Source organism: Quercus robur, chromosome 6, assembly GCF_932294415.1.
Source record: "Quercus robur chromosome 6, dhQueRobu3.1, whole genome shotgun sequence".
Classification (NCBI taxonomy): Eukaryota; Viridiplantae; Streptophyta; class Magnoliopsida; order Fagales; family Fagaceae; genus Quercus; species Quercus robur.
The window spans coordinates 12,808,379-12,829,322 of NC_065539.1; the positions used below are offsets into that span (position 1 = coordinate 12,808,379).

Sequence of the window (20,944 nt, forward strand, 5' to 3'; positions counted from 1 at the left end):
TACCTATGATAACTGTTTCTGTTCCATTGTTTTCCAAACTCTCAATTGCTTACACTTTTTTCTTCATTTGGGGTTACTCAGTTCATCTGAATTGTGTTGTGCAATGTTATTTGACTTGCTTATTTCTTGGGCATTAAAATGAATCCTAATCAATCATCTGGTTGCTGATTCTGAAGTTTTATTATAGGTCTAGCATCTTGATGCTAATTCTCTTTTTGAAACAATAGTTTATTAACTCAATGATTGATGGTGTTCATAATACTTCTGAATTTCTTGTTTGACTTTTATATCATCTTATGGTCCTTTATGCAGGCCATGCAATCCTCAAAACTTCAAAGAACTAATGGATGTATATATCAGACTCTGCACAGGCATGCTTTCCAAGACACTCTTTCCTTTTTCATCTTATGGTTTTGTACACTTTCTCCATACAAATTTAAATTTCTGGGACCTTCAGACCTTTCAAGAAAAATTATGCGGGGAATTTCTTTAGCATTGACTGGGTCGCCAGAAGAATTTGAAGGCAGAAGAGCTGGAGATGCATTTTGGGCGATGCGTATTATAGGTTACCGAGGTGTACCAACAGCAGATGGTCCAGGCCCAACAAATGACATTGGATGGTAATGAAAATACTTCTGCTGTTGGTGCTTGCACATTACCCTTTATTATTGGATTTTATGAAAATGACGTTATTTTCTTTCTTGTTTTCTTTTGTTCCTATATTCCATTCGAATAAATCCAGTGGAGCTCACACTGACTATGGTAAGTTTCTAATCCTACAGATGATCAAGGACCTGAAAATCTTGTTTATCAATCTCATTCCTTTAAAAATTTTGCTTAGGTTTGTTGACGTTGGTTAATCAGGATGATGATATAACTGCACTACAGGTACAATCATTTAGTCATTTTTATTAGGAGGCTCATTTTGATTTTGGAGATATGATCAAACGAGTGTGTGCTGTAGTTGGTTGTATGTCAAGTATGCGGCTTTATAGATTTAGATTTGCTTTCTTTTGTTATTTGAATCCCCTGCCTCTCTTTGATATTATGAAGCCTATAGCTGCTAATACAATGTTTATCATATAACCTTTACTTGTGAACCATCTTGTATTAAATCCTACCGCTGCTTTAGTTTCGACACATTAATTGGTTATGTTGTTTTAGGTAAGAAACCTGTCTGGTGAATGGATATCAGCTCCTCCAATTTCTGGAACATTTGTATGCAACATTGGTGACATGCTAAAGGTATATTGCTCGTAAATTAATTGTCCCCAATCTCTATATGTCCTTTGGAGTTGAAATTTCTAACAAAAACTGTAAGAGTGCAGATTTACTCCAATGGCTTGTATGACTCAACCTTGCACTGCGTTATCAACAAGTCTCCAAGATATCGGGTTTGTGTAGCATATTTCTATGAGGTCAGTGTTTCTTCATTTGCCACTTTCTTGATGTAGTCCTTCTTGAATTGTCCTCCCCACATTCTTTTGTCGCATGAACAGATAAACTTCGATACAGCAGTGGAGCCTTTGGAAACTTGTATACAGAGGTCAGGTAGAGCTAAGAAGTTCGAAAGAGCTGTATATGGGGAGCATTTGGTCAGCAAGGTCCTAACCAATTTCAGTTAGGAGCTGAGATGATGAGATGAATGTTCTGGTGTTATTGCTGTGATTGCGTTCATCTGGAGAGAGTGGGAGAAAAATAAACTGCGAGTTGTATTTTGTGAAGAGTATTTGTCATCTGGAACTTTTGTCTCAACGTCCTGTTGGTATTTAAGAAAATTGTTTCAGTTTTCTTGTAGTCGTGCAGTATAACTATAAACTGCTGGTCATTACAATCCTCCTTTTAGGCTTTCTTAGAAATTAAAATGGAGTATCAATTGCCAATTCATTATATAGCCTAGTGGCAGAATTTGGGTTTGAATGCCTTCTGCTCCACTTATTGTAAGCAAACTAATAATAATAATATGAGAATAATAATATATTTTTTTTAAAAAGTATCAATTGCTTGCGCTAGTACAAGGAAAGAATAACAACATTCTCTTGTTCTTTATTTTCCTAGACCCGACTTCCCTTTTATTAAAAAAAATGTCTCCAGCATTCAATGGGAACCTAATGGCATTAAAAAGTTCTTCGAATATCGTAGTTACAAATTGCAATTACAATCAAACCATTTCTAAATGTTGGAAAAATAAAATTACAAATGAACCAAGAAACTTGACAATTACAATTAAAAAGTTCATCATAAAAATACTGAACCTAAATTAAGTACAAGTCTTTTTTGCACTTGGAAAAGATGAATGCTTCAAAATCATTAAATCTGCAAAAAAATTTATTTTCCCAATGAAGGGAATTTGATACAACATGGATGACCTCAGTCACGATACAATAACTCTACCCTAAAAAGAAGAAGACCTAGAATTAGGAAGCATTTTCTATGCTAGTATACTTTCGGAATTCTTCAGCATCAGCATTGCAGCAATAATCAAGACACCAACAATTGTAAACTTTTTATGTGAAAAAATAATGACAAAAATCATTAAATTAGCAATGAACCAGATTGATGGTTACCATTTTGCAATGAGTCCAAAATTTGGGGACCTTCATCCTAGTAACTCGCATCATACATTTCCGGTTGCTAAGCCATTCGCCAGAACTCTATCTTCATGAGAATCCTTTGTATAAAGTGGCATTTTTGTGCCAAGCTCCCTAAGCCGGTCAACCATGTTATAAAGAAATTCAAAGGTCAGTTTGGATTGGGCATTGAAATCCTCTCTCACATGCGGATGCAACCTGAACCAGTCTCCTAACATCCTATGCACATGAGCACGAATCATTCTCCATGGCACAGGGTATCTTTCACAAAGCTTCAAATATTCCACCAGTAGATCTGTCTGGTCCAGTTTTCCTACTTTATCGCTTCCTTCGCTGCCCAATACCCATTCACCAGTTCGATAGCCAGCAAAAAGAGCTGGATTCTCAAGAAGAGACTCAGCAGAAAGCACCCCTTCAGCACCAGTCTCTTCCAAACAATTCTGAACATCATTGATGTGGCGAATGTTCCCATTTGCAAGGACTGGGATTCTGAGTGCATCTTTCACAGCTCTGATAGCATTCCAGTCAGCCCGAATTTTTTTCCCATCTTTCTCATCTCTTGTTCGGCCATGGACAGCTAAAAGAGAGCAACCTGCTTCCTCTAGCATCTTAGCATAGTTGATTGTAACTTGCAAATCTGGGAATAAACGGATTTTGCATGACACAGGAACTTGAAGGTTGAGAGCCAATTTTTGTACTAGAGATTTTACAAGTGGAAGATTATCCATAAGGAAAGCTCCATAATTTCCCCTCTTGGCAATACGCTGAGGACACCTGCACGAAAATCATAGATCGATTTATATCTTGTGTTAAAGCTCTGTGAACTACAATTGCCCCATTAACTTAGATGTCCTTCAGAAATTTGGGTAGAATTTATGTTGCTTTTTGCTAGGACAGGTGAAAACTGAAAACTGCTTAGTTTATTGTTACAAGGTTAATAAAATGACCTTTATAACTTTGAAGCAATTTGATATTCTGCCCCCAAGATATCTGAACCCCCCAAAAATAAATAAAGAAAAGAAGGAGAATTGCAGTAGGTTAACAACAATTGTAAAATTTAGTGACTTCATTATGAACGAATCCACTAAATATACACGTTGGAGTGTTCCCTTCTAGTGACAGGCTGCATTGGTCCTAGACACAATAAAAAGTGGGCAAGTGTCAGCTAGGCCATTCTATTAAGAGACATGTTACATCGGCCCTCGGATGTAGTGAAAAATGGGTGTGAGTTCTTGCACTTTTTATCAGTTTATGGACGGGTGTAGATAAAGATGTTAGTCAAGGAGAATAGGATTCGTATTGGTACTTGGAATATACGGTCCTTAACAAGGAAATTAATGGAAATAGTAGATACAATGACTAGGAGGATAATGAAAATTGTGTGCCTAGTAGGTAGGTGAGAAATCTAGAGATTTGGAGCAAACAGGATATATATTATCGTATACATGATAGAAACGGCATAGGGATAATCATAGATGAAAGTCTTAAAAAAGGAAGTTGTGGAGATAAAGAGATATAATTATGTTAATAAAACTTGTTTTAGAAGAAAACACAATTAATATTGTTAGGGAGTACACTCCTCAGATAGGGTTGAAAGAATCAATGAAGCAAAGATTTTGGAAGGATATAAATGAAAAGATTCAAGGGTTACCAAATGGGAAAAAAGATTTTACTGTAGGAGACCAGAATGGTCACGTTGGAAAAGATGGTGGGTGGTTCTAAAAGCATTCGTTGACAAACATTAAGAGGACAGCTTGAACTAGCATGGTGACTATGGGTGTGTTTGCATAAGCAGTTGGAAAACTGTGTTTTGAGTTTAAAATGAGCGTTTGTAAAAACACAGTTTTAAAGTCTTCTAAGTTATGTTCCTAGGTGTTTTGTCATTCCAACTTTCCAAGTCCTGTTCTAGAGTTCTTTCACGGCCTTCACTCACCTTCAACTTCAAGTCTTTCCAAGTGTTAAGAGGTTTCAAAGTCTTCTTAGTTATTATTTACTAGTCTAATGAAATAACCCTACATGGTCTTTAACAAAAAATAAATCCCTACATGGAAGTGTAAAAATGGCTGAACATGCGAGTGCTGACTTGTGATTACAGAAGGTGAACTCAAGCTCAGGTAAGTGGAGCATAGAAATTCCTCCTCTTACATCTTCTTGTTCATCCCATTTACCATTCAAAATGACTTCAAAAATAAAATTCTATCCGGTTTTTCATAACCATGACAAAATGGAACATAACTAAAATACTTTATTTGTCACCATCCCATTAAAATAGACCATAGTTTTCTTGAACCATACTCAAATAAAGATCAACAGCACTAGTTCATAAGCTACTAACCAACAATAACAAAGATAAATCTCAATGCAGCAAAAGATGTATAATTCACAACAACCTTATACAACAGCACTAATAGTGAAGGACAAAAAAGAAATAAATTATTACCCCAAATTGATGTCAACATAGTCACAAAAAGGTTCCACTCTCCTTGCAGCCTCTAATAAGATGTCCGGGTCATTCGCACAAAATTGGACAAACAATGGCCGATCCTCCTGCAATTAATAGCGAAGTTAAAAATAAAAAAATAAAAAACCAGTAAAAATTTACAGAGGTAAATGGATAAAAAAAATTAGTAAATACCTTGCAAGTGGTAAATTCCTGGTCACGGTACTTTTCAGTCTCGGTAAAAATGCGAGAGTGCAACATGGGCGTATAAGCTGCCTCGGCACCGTACTTTCGGCAAAGCATTCGAAAGGGAAGCTCCGAATTGTCGACCATCGGGGCAACTATCAATTTGGGTCGACCCAGTTTCAACCAGTGAGCCCATGCCCGGTCGATGTGGGACTCTCCGGTCAAGCACCGTGTCAGTGAGCCCAAGCTAAACGGCGACGTGTCAGACGAAGAAATAAGTAACTGTTGTTGTTGGTCGGAGCAGAGGAGGTCGTCTTCCGGGTCGGGTTGGATGGTTAGGGTTTGGGTTTGAGTGATAGAAGAGGCCATGAGAGATTTGAAAGTGGGGAAGCAGGAATTTCGGGAGGAGTTGAGGGGTATGGGAGGAATTTTGAATTTCATGGGCAGACGATGGGGATGAGGACGGTGAAGCAACCCATCGCCGCCGTAGGTTTGGGATGGTAGAGGAGGGCTAAGTCTGATGAGAGAGCTTTCGAGGTCTGGTATGTAATGCTGTGTCAGAGTTAGGGCTTTTTGGTTATTGGGCGGGTAGAAATGAACCGGCTTGCTTTAACACCAATTTGGGCCTCTTGTTGGGCCATTCTCAAATAATTCTCGAGCAACTTGAATCATTAATTGTAAAAAAAAATAGTTTTTTTGAAAGAGTTTGACTGGTCTTTTTTTTAACCAAAATTAAAGAGAAACTCACATGCCCTCTATGGTGGCCCAAGTTGGGGATGTATTCTCCTCCGTGGGGAGAAGAATTTCGTGTGCTCACTTGAACTTGATTTAAAGTGGCGAAATTCTTGAGTGCTGCATAGGAAAGAAATTGGACATCTTGTGAACTTATATACTCATGGGTTGGAAATTAGATTGGGTTCTAAGCTGTGAAGAACGGATGCGGCACTAGAGGGGACGTCGTTGCCCGCACGTCCGGCTACATTGAGCCGTGTCATGCCATATGGTTTTTTTTTTTTAGCCGACTCGCGCTGACGTGGCTCCAATTCCCGCTAAATCGAGCCATATCTGCCAAAACTACCGAAACAGCCGATTTAAGCCAAAATTCAAAAAAAAAAAAAAAAAGGTGCAAAACACACCGTTTGAGCCAAATATTAAACCCTACTGAAGGCTCACTTCACACAAACACACCAAACTTCAGCTCTCTGCCTCTCTCTCACTCCGTCACTTATCTCTCACTCTCTCTATGTTCTCTGCCTCTGTCTCTGCTCGCTGTGAGACACTCAGCCAGTGCCAAGTCAGTCACTTGACTCACTTCAGCTCATTCTTTCTTCAGCTCTCTCTCACACATTCTTAACTAAGGTACCTTTCAATCTTAGTTTGATCTTTGATTTCAATGATTTGTGATTTGTGAATCTGTGATACTGATTTGTGAATCTTAGTTTTCAATCTTAGTTTTATTTAGTTAATAGTTATTACTTATTACTCATTGTGAATATGTTTTGTGAATCCGTGAACTTGGGTTTGATTTATTATTAATTTATTTAGTTAATACTTAATAGTTATTATTTGTAGGTTAAATTGAATCTATTGAATTTGCAATGAATGAAGTTACTAGCACAGAAACTTCATCTCAAGAAGTGCCAAATGCTGAATGTCCTCTTTGGCAGTATGTGACTAAAGTAGAAAAACCACCTGGTGCTACCGTTAAAAAAGGTGGAAACACATACTTTAAGTGGAACTATTGTGGTGTAATTTATTTCGGATCCTATTCTAGGGTTAAGGCTCATTTATTAAAAATTCTTAATAAAGGTATTAAAGCATGCCCTAATGTGACACCGAGCCATAGGCTGGAAATAGCGAATGCATGATCAAGTTGAGAATGATAAATTAGAAAGAGAATAGAGAAGTCGAATTCCCTTACCCCCACCTCTCCCAGGCCGTGGGCCTATACCTATTTCCCCATTTCAGAGACAGAAAGGGAGTGATAGTACAAATCCGGTTGATGGTAAGAGGAGGAAGGTGATGTTGAAAGACTCTTGAAACCAAGGATGTCAATACCGTACCGAAGGCCGTATCGGTTTGGCCACCGGTATGATATATTTCGGATACCGGTCAATACCGGTGTACCGTTTCGGGTTTACCGCTATTTTTTATATTTATAAATATATATATATGTATGTATGTATGTGTCTGTGTATATATATATTATAATAAATATAAAAGTTTACCATAAAACATTTCCTCAATTCAGAACTAATTATTCACGGTTTTAGACTTTAGTATCAATTAAAAGGGAAAAAAAATAAAAAAATAAAATAGAAAGCTTAAAAGTTACCATTGCATACTAAGAAAACAAATAATACTAATAAGTTAATGCAAATAAATTACCATTCTGTCATAACAAAAATTCAAAAATTACAAAACTTAAAAAAAAAAAAAAAAAAAAAAAAAAAAAACTTTTTTCTGTACCAGCTGGTATTACCCGAAATTGGCCGGTGCGGCCGGTATGGCCGTTATTTTTTCCGGTATGAAACAAGGGGGTCGAGCGTACCGAATTGCTAGCCGGTACGATATATTCCGGCCATACCGGCCGATACGGTACAGAATCGATAACCTTGCTTGAAACCAATTAAGGACTTTTGGCTTGAAAATGGTGTAAGCATAGTTTCTGATAGATGGTCAGATCCACAAAAGAGGCATCTTATTAATATTATGGCTGTATCAGATGGGGGTCCAATGTTTATAAAGGCAATTAATGGGTCAGGTGAGTTCAAAGACAAACATTATATTGCTTGGGTGTTGAAGGATGTTATAAAAAAGATTGGACATAAAAAAGTTGTCCAAGTCATCACTAGTAATGCTAATGTGATGAAGTCTGCTGGAGCTCTTATTGAAGGTGAGTATCCTAAAATATTTTGGACACCTTGTGTTGTCCACACTTTCAATCTAGTTTTAAAGAATATTTGTGCAGGAAAAAAACACTGAAAAGAATGAAGTTACATATGAGGAATGTAGTTGGATTACACAAACGTGTGCCGCCACCTCAAGTGGGCTCTATTTATCGAAATTTAAATGTTTTTTATCATTTAAAAATAATAGTTTTATTCTTGTTTATAGAATCTGCTGCTTGTTCTTGTTTATTTAACTACATAAGTAAATTATTTTGTGCGATATTTCTAAAACTTGTTCCATTAGAGGAAAATTATTGACGACTTGTACCTTTATAGAAAAAATTATTATTGAGAGAGGGAGAGAGAGATTGAACTCAAATAATACTTTCTCGAGCTCATTCTATGGTACCTCAACTTTAGGGAGTATTAAAAGATCATAATAGTGCTAGCAATATATGAATTCCTGGTGTAAATGATGCTTCCATGTGTATTTTCTCTCTTTTAATTTGGTAACTTAAGAGTTCGCTTGAGCTATATGCATCTTCACTTGAGTGAGTAATAATTGCTTACAATTATACTATTATCTTAGTTTTGGTAAACAATATCACATCAATTAAATGTTTAATTACACATAAATATGTGAGTTTGAAAGATTTCTCTTAAATATACTCATTAAGTGTATTTTCTCTTGTAGAAGATTAAAACTAATTAGTTAATCATGCAGACATGCAGCCAAAAGAATCTAAGGGTCAAGATCAATTGCGGCATGGTTTTTGAATCATTAAATAAGTAAAAAACGAGTGAGAATAAAAAAGTGAAGAAATAAATTCTTTCAATCCAAAATTGGAAAAATCCTGATATAGAATCATCCTGCGCTGTCTTGGTAGTTTTGCCATAACGTTTTGCACATATATCCAATTCACCTGATTCTTGTAGCCATAGAAAGAAAATTTGAATATCTACAACTTTTTAGTTTACCATAAATTCGGAAAAAAAGTCTTTTTAGAGGTCAAACGTGGGCTGGAAGTTTACTGTGAAAAAACTCCAACAATAAAGGGATTCACATCCTAAATTTGAGGGATTTTCTCTCTTTTTCGTTTGGATGAGGCTAAGCTTATAGAGTAGGGAAAACCCTAGAACATTTTTTATCTTGTTGTTTATTTCTTTTATACATTTAGCATTGTTGTATCCAAAAAAAAAAAAAAAAACATTATTTTTATGGATTTATCATGTGTTCTTCGAATTATCTATGTCTTCTATGGATCGATGATTGAATTTGGAGATTGATTTTACTATTTGGAATCATTGCATGGTGACAAATTTTTAATATTTAATATTATTTTTATATAAATCGAATGCTTGAACTCCTTGATTTGTTATGATTTAAGAATATATTCAGTGCTTAATCTCTCATGTAGCATGCCAATTGAATTACTTGCTCAATCACTCATAATCAATATACTTTATACATTGTTTGAGTACTTTATTGTTATATCTTCCAATTAGGCGAGTTGACTCTCTACCCTAATTGAGTTAAAAATAATCCAAGTTCATATGATAAAATATTAGGTTTATCTAGTATTTTTTTTCCATTAATTTCTCTAAAATTTATTTTGCTATTTTGAATTGTAGTTTTAATATTATCTTGCTCCATCTTTGGGTGGAAAAAAAATATATAGTATATATTTTTTTATTTTCTGTTAAATAATAGAGATTTTTACACTAGTACAATCATTCTCTGTGGATCGACCTTCAACTCACTGAAATATTATTACTTGCAAATAATCTATACTTGAGTTTGCATTAATTTCATCACAACTGCGAGATTCTTACAAATTAATTCAATTTTGTGCAAAATTCTACCCAAAAAAAAAAAAGGTCTCTAACGGTTAGTAAACAGCCCTGGCTACATTTTAGAATGTTTGTCCCTACACAAGTCACCTCTCAACTTTGTCTTTTCATCAAACTCTTTAGTGAGTATAAATTAACGTTCATATTAATTATTTATAGATTTTTTTTTATAATATATATACATATTTTGGCACACCACATATGGAAATTCATAGGAACTCTCCAAGATTTATACTTCTAGAATCTTATTTTAATTGTATCATGAAGACAATTTGCCTAAACTCATTAGCAAAATCAATTGAGCTGGGGAAAAAAATATTATTTTAAAGAAAATTATCTTTTCGTGTTCTAAGCCTACTTCAATTATTCTTTTTTCACTTTTCATGATTCCCCCACTAATTTCCCAACAAAGCTTACATAGTTCCTTCTCTTTCTTTGTATATGCTTCAAAGCCTAATTATTTTCATCAAAGAATACTCTTTTGCTCATTATTTTTTGACTTCCCTCACTCGTTATTATTTTATTGTTGAAGGAAATTCAATGGTAGTAACTAGCCAATGACCCTTCAATGTGAGTACCGATTTCGACTACTCAAAAGAACCTAGGTCTAGCCACTAACTTATCAAAATTCAATAGGAAAATATTCATCTCCATATGAAATGGATAATGTTTCATGGTTTAGATTATATACTATTAGATTGTATAAAAAAAAAAACACTACTAATGGACAATCAATTAGGCACTCATCCACATATATGGACAACCCTAAAGTCACTTTTTTGGGGAGGGAAGGGGGGAGGAAAGTGTAATTACCGAAAGTGCATTGAATATGTCAAGTTAACTCATGACTATTTCCTGGCGGTCATAAATCATGTTGACCTAGCGTCTGTTACTACTAAAGCAATAACCATTTTCCAAATTTGGAATGGACATTTATGAATGCAATAGTCACTCTTGCCACCTATATTAGGGCAACATAACTGCATTCGCAAAGGTATGTGTAGCATTCTGACACGTTCAACTATCTACTCTATTTATTCCAATTCTAAAAGGTTTCATGACTTAAGCATCGTTAATTGATAGGCTGGTACCATGCCCATACCCTCCAATAAGGTTTCCCTCTTACAAATCTTAGAAGACCTTCTAACGCATTGTGTTCGAACAAATAACTGACCGAAGATTTTTGCATCAATTACAGATGCCAATGTGTATCAAGTGTCACATTATTTAAAATATATGTTAAATGACGTGGTAATTTATACACAGTTAGATTCATGAAATTGACTCTATCCATTTCTAATAAAACGGAGAATATCCTGCCTGTTCTAACACGTATTGCAGCAATAAATAGACCCCCAACAACAAGCATCCTTAAGTACACCCAGAGTGAGAGGAGGGAGAAGCGTGGATAAAACATGTCGCTAGAGTGAGTTTGGTAAGAGTAATGGAAGTCCTTTTATTTTTTGTTTTGTTTTTGTGAACTCATTTTAACGGTCACATCCTCATTTTTCTGTAGTACTTACAGCAAATACTGTGTGAACAAAGCGAATTCAAACTCACACCATATGAACGACATTACCACCATTGAATCGTTTTCAGAAGCTTCTATCACTTTCTTCTAAATAATAAAAAAATGTGTTTTCTACATTATTTGAAGTAGAAGCCAATCTATTTCACACATATTATGAGGACAAGACATTTATGCATGGACTTCGTGTTGAAAGAAGAATATTGCTCTGATAAAAGATTAAAACCCTCTGTTCATTTTTGTCCACCATAGGATCTTTTATGCTTTTGTATTATTTCAAGTCTCAACCTGAATAGTTTTACAAGCTTTGTCAAACTTTCGCACCCAAGTACATTTTTCACGATTTGACTATTGCGGGCAGGTTTGAAAGAGAAACATGGTTTGCAATATAAAAAATAGAAGCCTCTATTGGACTTTGCATATTTAAAAAGGTAAAATTGTGTGTTCGGTAGAGTTATTTTTTACTAATTAATCTTGTTTTTAACAAAACCAACAAAAACACGTCTTTATATTTTAAATTAAAAAATTTTAAAAATCACAAATTAGTCAGATAAGTTGAAAATAAACTCCACCAAAACAGATAAATTCCGTTGAAAATTTTAAAAAGGTGAATAATAATAAAAAGAGGGAGTGAAGTTTTTCAAAGCTTGGATTGTGCATGCTTGACATAATTGCGTGGCCGCAAATTCTTGTCGGTTATGAATAACCGACTAAAAAAACCCAAATGGGTGTGTAAGTGTGTTGGTGTTGGTAACACATTCTAATGAGGAAAGCAATGAATAGATATCAGATTCAACCACTATCTCTCTCTTTCTCTCACTACATAGTTTCAAGAGTAGCGTCCGAGTGAAATTGACGCAGCCACATGTGTGAATGGCGAATTTTTAAAATGATGGCGAGTCTTTTGAAGTGGGACCACAAATGCATCTTAACAAGGTTGACGTTAAGGCAAAGGCAAAGGCAAAGGGAGGCAAAGCAAAGGAACAAAAATGTGAACGTTGGTGTGGGTCCCAACAATGCCGGAACCTTATCAATTCCGCACCCACCCATTTTGACTTTGCCATACGAGTTTTCATTAGGGGTGGGCTTGAACCCCTTCTGGACCAACCATTTCGCCTCAGTCTCCTCCAAATTCGGCCAACCCTTTTCCCAGAAGCCAAACAAGCCAACAAAGATGCATTAAAAAACTCTTTCTTTTTCTCTCTCTCTCTCTCTCTTTCCTTTCATTTTCCTCACCCATCACCAACCTTCATCACTAATAATCACTATAAATTTGGCCGTCCCAGCAGGCAACTGCCACCACTTTTCCTTTTGGTCAACCGTCCCATACACGACATGTTGGTCCACTTCTTTTCATTTGTTTGACCCAGTCCTTTTCCTCTCTTTAATTATTTTCTTTTCTTTGTTAACTATTTCAATCAAAGAAAAAAAGCTTTGGGTGATGGGAAAATAAAGTAAGAGGTAGGCATCCAAGACAAAAACCAAAGATAAAGCAATCAAATACAAATATCAATGAGAATTATAGAACAGATAGGATAGGAAGTAGGAACTCACTTTTTTTTTTTTTTTTTTCTTCTTTGGATACTGAAATCTATTACCAAATCCACCATCTTTCTCCTTTTCCCCATTTTTTTTATATATATAATTATAATGGTTGCATAGAGTCAAAGAGAGAGAAAGGAATCCAATTGTTACAGGCAATTTTGAACTAACCCACTAATCTCCTTCGAGATAGAGTTGAGTCCGACAGGGCCAGCTAATGATGCTTGCTACAGCCTCTAGCTAGTGACACATAAAAGCTCCGTAGCACTGTGATTTAACTTTTTGATGTTTTGTTTTTGATGGTGCTTGATGATCTAAGATGATTCAAGGATAAGATTGGAAGCCTCAGCAACAGATAGAGAGTGGTTGTGCTCGCCTTCATAGGTCACAACTAGCATAGCTGGATCATCCAGAGCTCTCTCAACATGTTTACGTGCTGGACATCCTCTCACGCTGCTGCACTTGTAGTATCCCCTGTTATACATCACACAGAATTAGAACAAACTTTAGATGCTGAATCTGACTTTTCCAATTTTGACACCAAAGCACTACAAAGTTTACAACTATATATATGACCTTAACTTGAAATTTCACAGATATGAAAAAAGCATACTGATGTTTAATAATTCAATGGTTACAAATCTGAAAGGGCAAATCTAAAAAATTGAAAGGATCTACAATTACATACCTTGGATGAGGCGAGCCCTTAATGGGTTTCTGTCCGTACTTCCTCCAAGAATAATCGTCAGGTGGAATATCAGCCATCTTCAAGCTAATCGCAGGGACCCTCACTACCCTTTTCAATCTCAATTTTCTGCTAAACCAAAAGAAAATGTAAAGAAAAGAAAAAAGTCAAAATCAGACCAGAAATAAAAGACCAAAGAGTCAGAGACAGAGACACAGAGGAGATAGACCAGGTGACCGACCTTTTCTTAGAACAATGGCATCGGCCGGAGGAACCTCCGCACTTGCCGGAACCTAAGTTTTCGGAGCTGCACTTCCTCTTCAACGAAGCGGTGGACAAAGGTGGCTTTCCGACCGAAGAAACCTGGGACAGATTCGTAATCTGAAACGCAGATGAAGAGGAAGGTTGTTGCTTGCTGTCCGTGTCACCAGTCAAAGACGACATGAACGAAGTCGCAGCCGAAGAGTACGAGAAATTAATGGTCGTCGTTGACGAGTCCTTCCTCTCCAGCACACCATTTTTGGGCATAAACGACTCGCCGTGGTATTGAGGAAGAGGTGGGATCTGCTGGATCGGGGTGGCATGGTAAACTCTAGGCTCAGGAGCTGACCTTTCTTGACTTTGATTTGACACCAGAGGTGGTGGTGGTGGTGGTGGAGGACCCAAAGGGCCTCTTCTGAAACGAGCATGGCCTGTTCTGGTCCGACCCAGAAGAGAAATTACCTTCTTGAACTTCGAAACGGCAACGTCTGCTACAGCTTTACAGTCCCTCTCCATTTCAGAGGACGATTGGTTTTGGCTTTGGCTTTGGCTTTGGCTTTGGATTTGGTATTGCTGTTGTTGTTGTTGTTGTTGTTGTTGCTGCTGAGTCTGAGATAGCAATCTGATAAGCTTTTCAACGCTTTCAAGCCCAGAAGCTGCTTCTTGCACAGCGTTCTCTTCCATTTTGGCTGAGAAATTGTTGTTCCTATAGTCCATCATGAACTCCACGGCCATTTTTCAAAACCATACAGAACCAAAAAAAAACACAAACAAAGGTAAAAAGGAAAACGAGGAGAGAGTTTCAGTTTGATTGATTGATAAAAAGGAAAGTCTATGGTCAAAGTGATTGGCAATATATTTAGGCCCACACTGTGACTGGCTTGTCACGCTAGCACTTGCCGTCAAACGTAGGTGCGAATAAGATCTAACCACACATGACATTTTTATTGAGAACCGTGTACAAAAATACTAACTATTTTTATATATAAAACCCATTTATAATAAAAATTTTAAAAATGAATACCTGTTCATGAATGATGAGACCTATGCTATTGAGTGCATTATAAAACAAACTGGTCTTTGATAATCGTTGGGAGATTGGAGGACATCAGGTCAAACCAATACTATTAACCATTCGATTTGGAAACTGTGTTGAAAAAGGAATGGAGAGTTTTTGGTTGTTGCCAGCACGGTAGAGTTGACCTTGCTTATGGGGATGCAACTGTAGTTACATACTGATACAGCTTTCTTTTTTGAAAAAAAAAATAATGGATTGGAGGATGGACTTTGTGTATGTGTTGTAAGTTGTAACTAATAATTAGTGGTTAAAGTTTTACTCTTTTTTTAGAGGAGAATTCAAATTTCTTCTCAACTAAACTGAACAAACTCATTTCCCTCAATAGGATAGTTAACATAGTAAAATCTTAAAAAAAAAAATACTAAACTAAACTAAGCTGTCTTATCTAAAGACTTAACAAAAAGACTTCATGGAATTTGGTTAGAATAGTTTGTAAGAATGAATATCAATTATTATCCATGTCCTCAATAATTGTAAGTTGTAACTATCAAAAAAAAAGAAAACAAACATTTTTGTGATGATTTAATTTTATTCTTTTTTTCCCATTAAGGCCATATACTTATCAATTTTATATACATTTGATGTTAAAGTGTCTTTCAGCTCCATTTTGTTTCCTTTTTTTTTTTTTTTTTTTTTTTTGCTAGGTGATTGTGGGGGCTTGAACCCCCGAGCATCAGCTCCATTTTGTTTCCAACTACATCTGAGATTATCCAAAAAAAAAAAAAAAAAAAAAAAACCTACATCTGTTACAATGAAGTTTTGATTTAAGTTCCAGAGAAAAGTTTGGAACAGATTATTTTAATATCAGTATATGTTGGGTACCATTTTGAAATTACTTTATTTATTTATATATATATATATCTATACTACTATTTAAGGAGTGCACTTGTATATATTAATCCATGTCATCTAATTGCCAATATAAGTTCATAGAAATATATAACACTTAAAAAAATACAAATAGATCATTTGAAACAAAGAAAGGAATTAACGCCCACAGACACGTAAAAATTGACACCTTGTTCAAACAAAAAAATTTGCTTACCCACAGAACACAAAGTAAATGCAAAATTTTCAAGTTTAAAATTTAAAAAAATAATAATAATTGAAACAGTTCTAAAAATGCAAATTTGTAATTGATGGTTAAGTGGATATAATTCTGTGTTTATATTATATTACAACCTAATAATTATCTAATTCAAGCTTTTTAAAAGATTCTTCAATTTAAGAATTCTGCCAATATAGTATTGAGTTGAACAGCAAATGTCATCCAATTTGATTTAAGAATTAATTCTCTATGTTTTAGTCCTACTTCACCAAAATATTTTAGATTTTAAAGTGTCTTACCAAATTTCTAACTTGAAATTAACTTTACATATAGTTTTTTTTACTAAAATTTCATCATCTGCAAAAAATACTAAAGGGCTTACTCTTAATCAATTTAATGAGCTCAACTATCACCAGTGCAAAGGGATTTGTACTTAATGTTAATCCACAATGCAAACCATAGTGATATAAAACTTACTTTTTGAAGCCTCCATTTGTTCTCACACTAATTACAACTCTCTCATCCATAATACAAACCTGTGATGATCATATAATATGTTTTCTCTAGATCAATAAAAACCTTATGAAGATCTTAATAGGCCTCTACATGTTTTCATTAGGTGAATAAGTGAAATAATGGCTTCCATGATTGATCGCCAAGGTAGAAAGTCATATTGTTTCTTTGGTATTGTTGTTTCGTGTCTTAACCTATATTCAATTATTCTCTCTCGAAGTTTCACATCATGACTCATAAGTTTAAATCCATAGTCGTTTGTCTAGTTTTGAATATTTCCATTGTTCTTGTAAACAAGTATTGGAGTACTTTTTCTTTAAAATTTGATTGTCTCTTTTTAAAAACTTTTTACATGTACAATAGAATTAAATCGATTGCCAAGAGTCTTGTAATTTAGTGGCATATCCTACTCTCCTCTGTTATGAGAATTAGGGTTCAATTCCCCTTCCTTATCATACTATAGAATTATTAAAAAAAAAAAAAAAAAACTAATTAGAGTTTGGTTTGGGACACAAATTTTATTGGTTATTGGAGGGACATGGACTAATATCAAATGGGGCTAGGAATGGTAGACTGCATAAAGACCCAAACTAGAACAAACACATCAAAGTTCATTGATTGAGCGTGGGATGCTGATGGATGTATCGACTCAAATAAGATGTTGAAAAGATCTACAAAGATCATGAAAACAGAGCCTCTTTGGGATTCATGACATGCTGACCTTCGTTCCAAAGGTATGATGAAATGATATTTCCTTAAGTATTGAGTTTATTGTGAGATAATCTCTTACTCGATAGTGTAAAACATGAGTTTTACACCACATTCTTACCAAATTTTAATTTAAAATAAATTGTAACAATTCTATTTAGAAAACCCAAAATTTTCAACGCTCCTTAAAATAGAGTATGGGCATAATAGGAAAGTTAGTAAATTAGTGACTTTTAATTTTAAAACCATGACAATATTTTGAGACATTTTTTTTTAGAATACAGGACTAATAATTTTAGATAGGGGTAAGAGAATTTTTTGGATGGAATAGGATGAGGGATTAGGATCCGGTGTCGGGTGCAATTCACCAACTTTATTTCACAAAGTTTTTTCAATTTTTACTTTTTACTTCTCATAAGTGTTTTCTTAACTTTTTTAATCAACCGTTGAGATTGAAAATTATTTTTTGCAATTATCAATCTCAACCATTCATAGGTATGCATCAGGCGCAAAATCTCAATCCTAAAATGAGGCAGAACAAATCAAAGACTTCTCCTCAACAAAAGAGGCAAATGATACATTGTACCAGTAGTCTTCCACCGGGTCTATCTTTTGACAACAGAAAGAGTGTCTGAATTGTGCAAGGCAGAGCGGCTAGGTGAATCTCTCTTTGTCTCTTTACTTGGAAAAGATATTCCCATCCATTTCAACCCCTCACAGTTAGAAATGAAAAGAAGAATAAGAATACTGTAGCTCATAATCCTGTTCGAATTTTACAAACTTTTTTTTTTAAAATATTATTTAGTTAACAACTTTTTAAAGCATAAAAAAGGGTTAAAAAAAAACAGTCATCAAGTTTCAAAGTAAAATTCACAGGTTTGAATGGGAATTTGATTGACCCAAACCAGAAGATCCAAAAACCATCACATGTGAATCAAATATCACCAGCTTCTAGCTTAATTAAAATCATCGAATGGTACCTTGAACTGGGCCAACTTGTTAAAGATTGCAACAATAGTTAGTAATACATTAGTGTACAACTAGTCAACTATTTGTCCTTAGATTGTTTTTATCTGGACGAAAAGTTTGAAAATTACAAAAACAGAGTATTTTTCCACAAGGTTTACAAAGTCACGTGGCGGAGTGATTATGGCACAAAAGTCAAATAAGGAAAAGCTGGAAAAACAGAGTATTGAATAGACAGCGAGAGAGGAAGAAACGTGCTTGAGTTCGGTGGTATTGCCTTACACATTGACTTCCCACCGAAATGTCAATAAATTATGGGAGCTTTCTTTTCATCTGTCTCTCTGCGCATGACAAGCCTATCAATTTCTATTTGGTACAGTGCTAGGCTTTATGTGGAGTATATAAGCACAAGTTATTTATTTTTATTTTTTTTATAAGAATCCAATAAGCAGAAGAAGTTTAAAGTAGAACAATAAGTAAATTTTCAAGGAAAGAGCAAAGTTCATAACTGATTGGTAATTTGTGTTTAGTGTGTCGTAAAATTAATATTAGTGGCGATCCCTTATAAATGCGATGATATATTGCAATCTACCACATCACAACAAATTGTGAAAAACAGTTGTGAATTTTATTTTGTTGGTAGCATTGTTTAAAATAAAAAGATAAAACAAAATTACCCAAATGAGTGGTACACAGATCAAATCGGGGTTGATATAAACCTTCATTGAATCCGATTGTCGAGGCATCAATTAAGATTATAAACAATTTGAGCCAAATTGAGTATTGAAAATTCACATTGTTTGAGCATGAGTTGAGCTCGATTTCATCACCAAACAAAATTATATGTCAAGTTTGATTCTGTTTCTTTTTTATTGAACAAGCTTAACTTTGTTTACAAGCAACTTGATTAATTTATTATTTTAAATATTTTAAAATATTTACGTACTTGAATAAGCTTAACCTTGTTTAAGTTTGGACATATTACTTATGTGGATTGGAGACTGGAGATTGGATTATATAAATAAATCAATAAATAATATATAATTTAATCGAGACTCATACTCATGAGTTTGTTCATTAGCAAATTATCAAGTTTGAGTTCAGCTTGTTTAATATTCAAGCTTAAAATTAGGCTAAAACTTGGCTTATTTACTAAAGTAAACTAGCATAAACAAATTTTTTCTTAACTAAGTCCAAGTTGTTTATATACAGCTTTCATTTATAACCTTACACCCAATGTGACTGCAAAGCCAATCAACACTGTCCCTGAGTAACCATCATGTGGTTGGATCGCATCCAAACAAGTCACGAATTGAAATTTTCAGCCCAAAATGTGTGTGTGTATAAAAGGATAAAATGCTCAAAAAATTTATCACCACATATCATCTAACAAATAAGGGATAATTAGGACAGTAAGGTTAACGATATATTCTATATTTTTACTAGAGACAATAATCAATATGGAACAAAATTTATAGATTCTTAAGAAGAAGTAAAAGAAAAATGCATATCAAGATTAATATAAACATTTAGAAGTAAAGAGAAGAACCCAAGAAAAATACAACCTACTAAACCATAATATAAACATTTACACCATAGATTTTTAAGGAAAGAGAGAATGCTAGTATTAATTAGGTAATAAAGTAGAAAACAATAACATTTAATAATGCTTTTTTAACCATTAGATCTCTTAAAAATATACGGTATAAAAAATGTGTAACTTAAACCTCTCTCTCTCTCTCTCTCTCTCTCTATATATATATATATATATATAAAGAGAGAAAGAGAGAGAGAGAGAGAGAGAGGATGAAAAAAATTAAAAAGATAATGGTAAGGTGCATATTTTTGCAGATCATGAATTTGGGCAAAATTTGAAAAGAAATTATTTAAAACTAAATTGAGGTATTCAGTAGAACGACACCATTTAAAATTTACAAGTTTTTAAAACTTTTTATTTTATTTTTAAAATACTCATGATATATGAAAAATCTTCATAGAAAGGTGGCCATATTTTGCATGAAATGCATTTAACATGCTAATAACATGGTTAATATTTCAGGATTTTCGCATGGTCGTATTAGTATTAGTAAAAAAAAAAAAAAAACCAATTCAATCGAGGCTAAAGTTGTTAAAAAAAATAAATAAATAAAATTGATGGTTTTGCAAAGAAGTGTTCAACGAGTATAACTATTGAGATATTGAAAGAAACTAATAACTCTTCACAATTTTTTTTTAAAAATTGTTTTCTTAAGCCACGAAATGTGTTGAGTTGACCTTAAACACAAGGTAGAAATAGAAAGATATGTCCAAATCCATAGGGATAAAAGTTTGAATATACGTAACAATTTGAATTCTACTCTAAAGAGAAAATAGTTAACCCTAGATTTGGAAGTTTGGAGGGAAAGAGAAGCAAAGAGAAGATAATATATAAACAAAAGAAAAGGATAGTTGACTGAAATAGGAATGGATATCTCTAGACAAGAACAAAAAATAGTAAGTCAAATAAAAAATTTAACATGGTTCAGTTTGTTGGCCTACATTACCATTTCTTTGGTGGTCTACCTATAACACAATTGCATACTTGAAGACATCATTTATTTGATTAGCCTGAAGAAGAAGAGCATGTCAAATGCTACTATTTCCCCTCATAATCAAT

The 20,944-nt window shown here is 34.4% G+C and overlaps 3 protein-coding genes across 5 annotated transcripts in view; 1 reads left to right on the forward strand and 2 right to left on the reverse strand.

Moving 5' to 3' along the window:
* The window catches only part of LOC126732812 (uncharacterized), a 46,593-nt gene extending 40,798 nt beyond the window's left edge, over window positions 1–5,795 (reverse strand). Inside the window, exons 1-3 of one of the 2 annotated variants that reach the window (XM_050435845.1) lie at window positions 5,227–5,795; window positions 5,032–5,138; window positions 2,742–3,365 (exon numbers count right to left, since the gene is read on the reverse strand). In XM_050435845.1, coding sequence (XP_050291802.1) covers window positions 2,742–3,365; window positions 5,032–5,138; window positions 5,227–5,658 — 1,163 coding nt within the window. In that variant the 5' untranslated portion in view covers window positions 5,659–5,795. Of the gene's footprint in view, window positions 1–2,200; window positions 3,366–5,031; window positions 5,139–5,226 lie in introns of those variants that run through there. The other variant, XM_050435844.1, reaches the window with a different exon arrangement.
* LOC126732815 (2-oxoglutarate-dependent dioxygenase 33-like) lies at window positions 1,019–2,012 on the forward strand. Its single transcript, XM_050435847.1, has 3 exons — window positions 1,019–1,245; window positions 1,329–1,418; window positions 1,500–2,012. The coding sequence occupies exons 1-3, from the start codon at window positions 1,237–1,239 to the stop codon at window positions 1,623–1,625; spliced, it is 225 nt and encodes a 74-aa protein (XP_050291804.1). The 5' UTR covers window positions 1,019–1,236; the 3' UTR covers window positions 1,626–2,012.
* Window positions 5,796–13,079: 7,284 nt separating the features above from the next.
* LOC126732817 (probable WRKY transcription factor 7) lies at window positions 13,080–14,867 on the reverse strand. Of its 2 annotated transcripts, none has more exons than XM_050435850.1 (3): window positions 13,956–14,867; window positions 13,718–13,846; window positions 13,080–13,503 (listed from the first exon to the last, which is right to left on the reverse strand). In XM_050435850.1, the coding sequence occupies exons 1-3, from the start codon at window positions 14,708–14,710 to the stop codon at window positions 13,344–13,346; spliced, it is 1,044 nt and encodes a 347-aa protein (XP_050291807.1). In that variant the 5' UTR covers window positions 14,711–14,867; the 3' UTR covers window positions 13,080–13,343. The 2 variants fall into 2 exon arrangements, with proteins under 2 accessions (XP_050291807.1, XP_050291808.1); XM_050435851.1 differs by having other exon boundaries at window positions 13,718–13,843; window positions 13,956–14,857.
* Between the last annotated feature and the right edge of the window lie 6,077 nt (window positions 14,868–20,944).

What these genes read in the sequence shown, in the direction of transcription:
- LOC126732815 (XM_050435847.1), top strand. An exon ending in GTGTAGCATATTTCTATGAG is followed by an intron (nt 1,419 to 1,499) that starts GTCAGTGTTTCT and finishes TCGCATGAACAG; the next exon opens with ATAAACTTCGATACAGCAGT.
- LOC126732817 (XM_050435850.1), bottom strand. Translation starts at nt 14,710, where the DNA reads ATGGCCGTGGAGTTCATGATGGACTATAGGAACAACAATTTCTCAGCC. An exon ending in TGCCATTGTTCTAAGAAAAG is followed by an intron (nt 13,847 to 13,955) that starts GTCGGTCACCTG and finishes CTTTTGGTTTAG; the next exon opens with CAGAAAATTGAGATTGAAAA. An exon ending in AAGGGCTCGCCTCATCCAAG is followed by an intron (nt 13,504 to 13,717) that starts GTATGTAATTGT and finishes GATGTATAACAG; the next exon opens with GGGATACTACAAGTGCAGCA.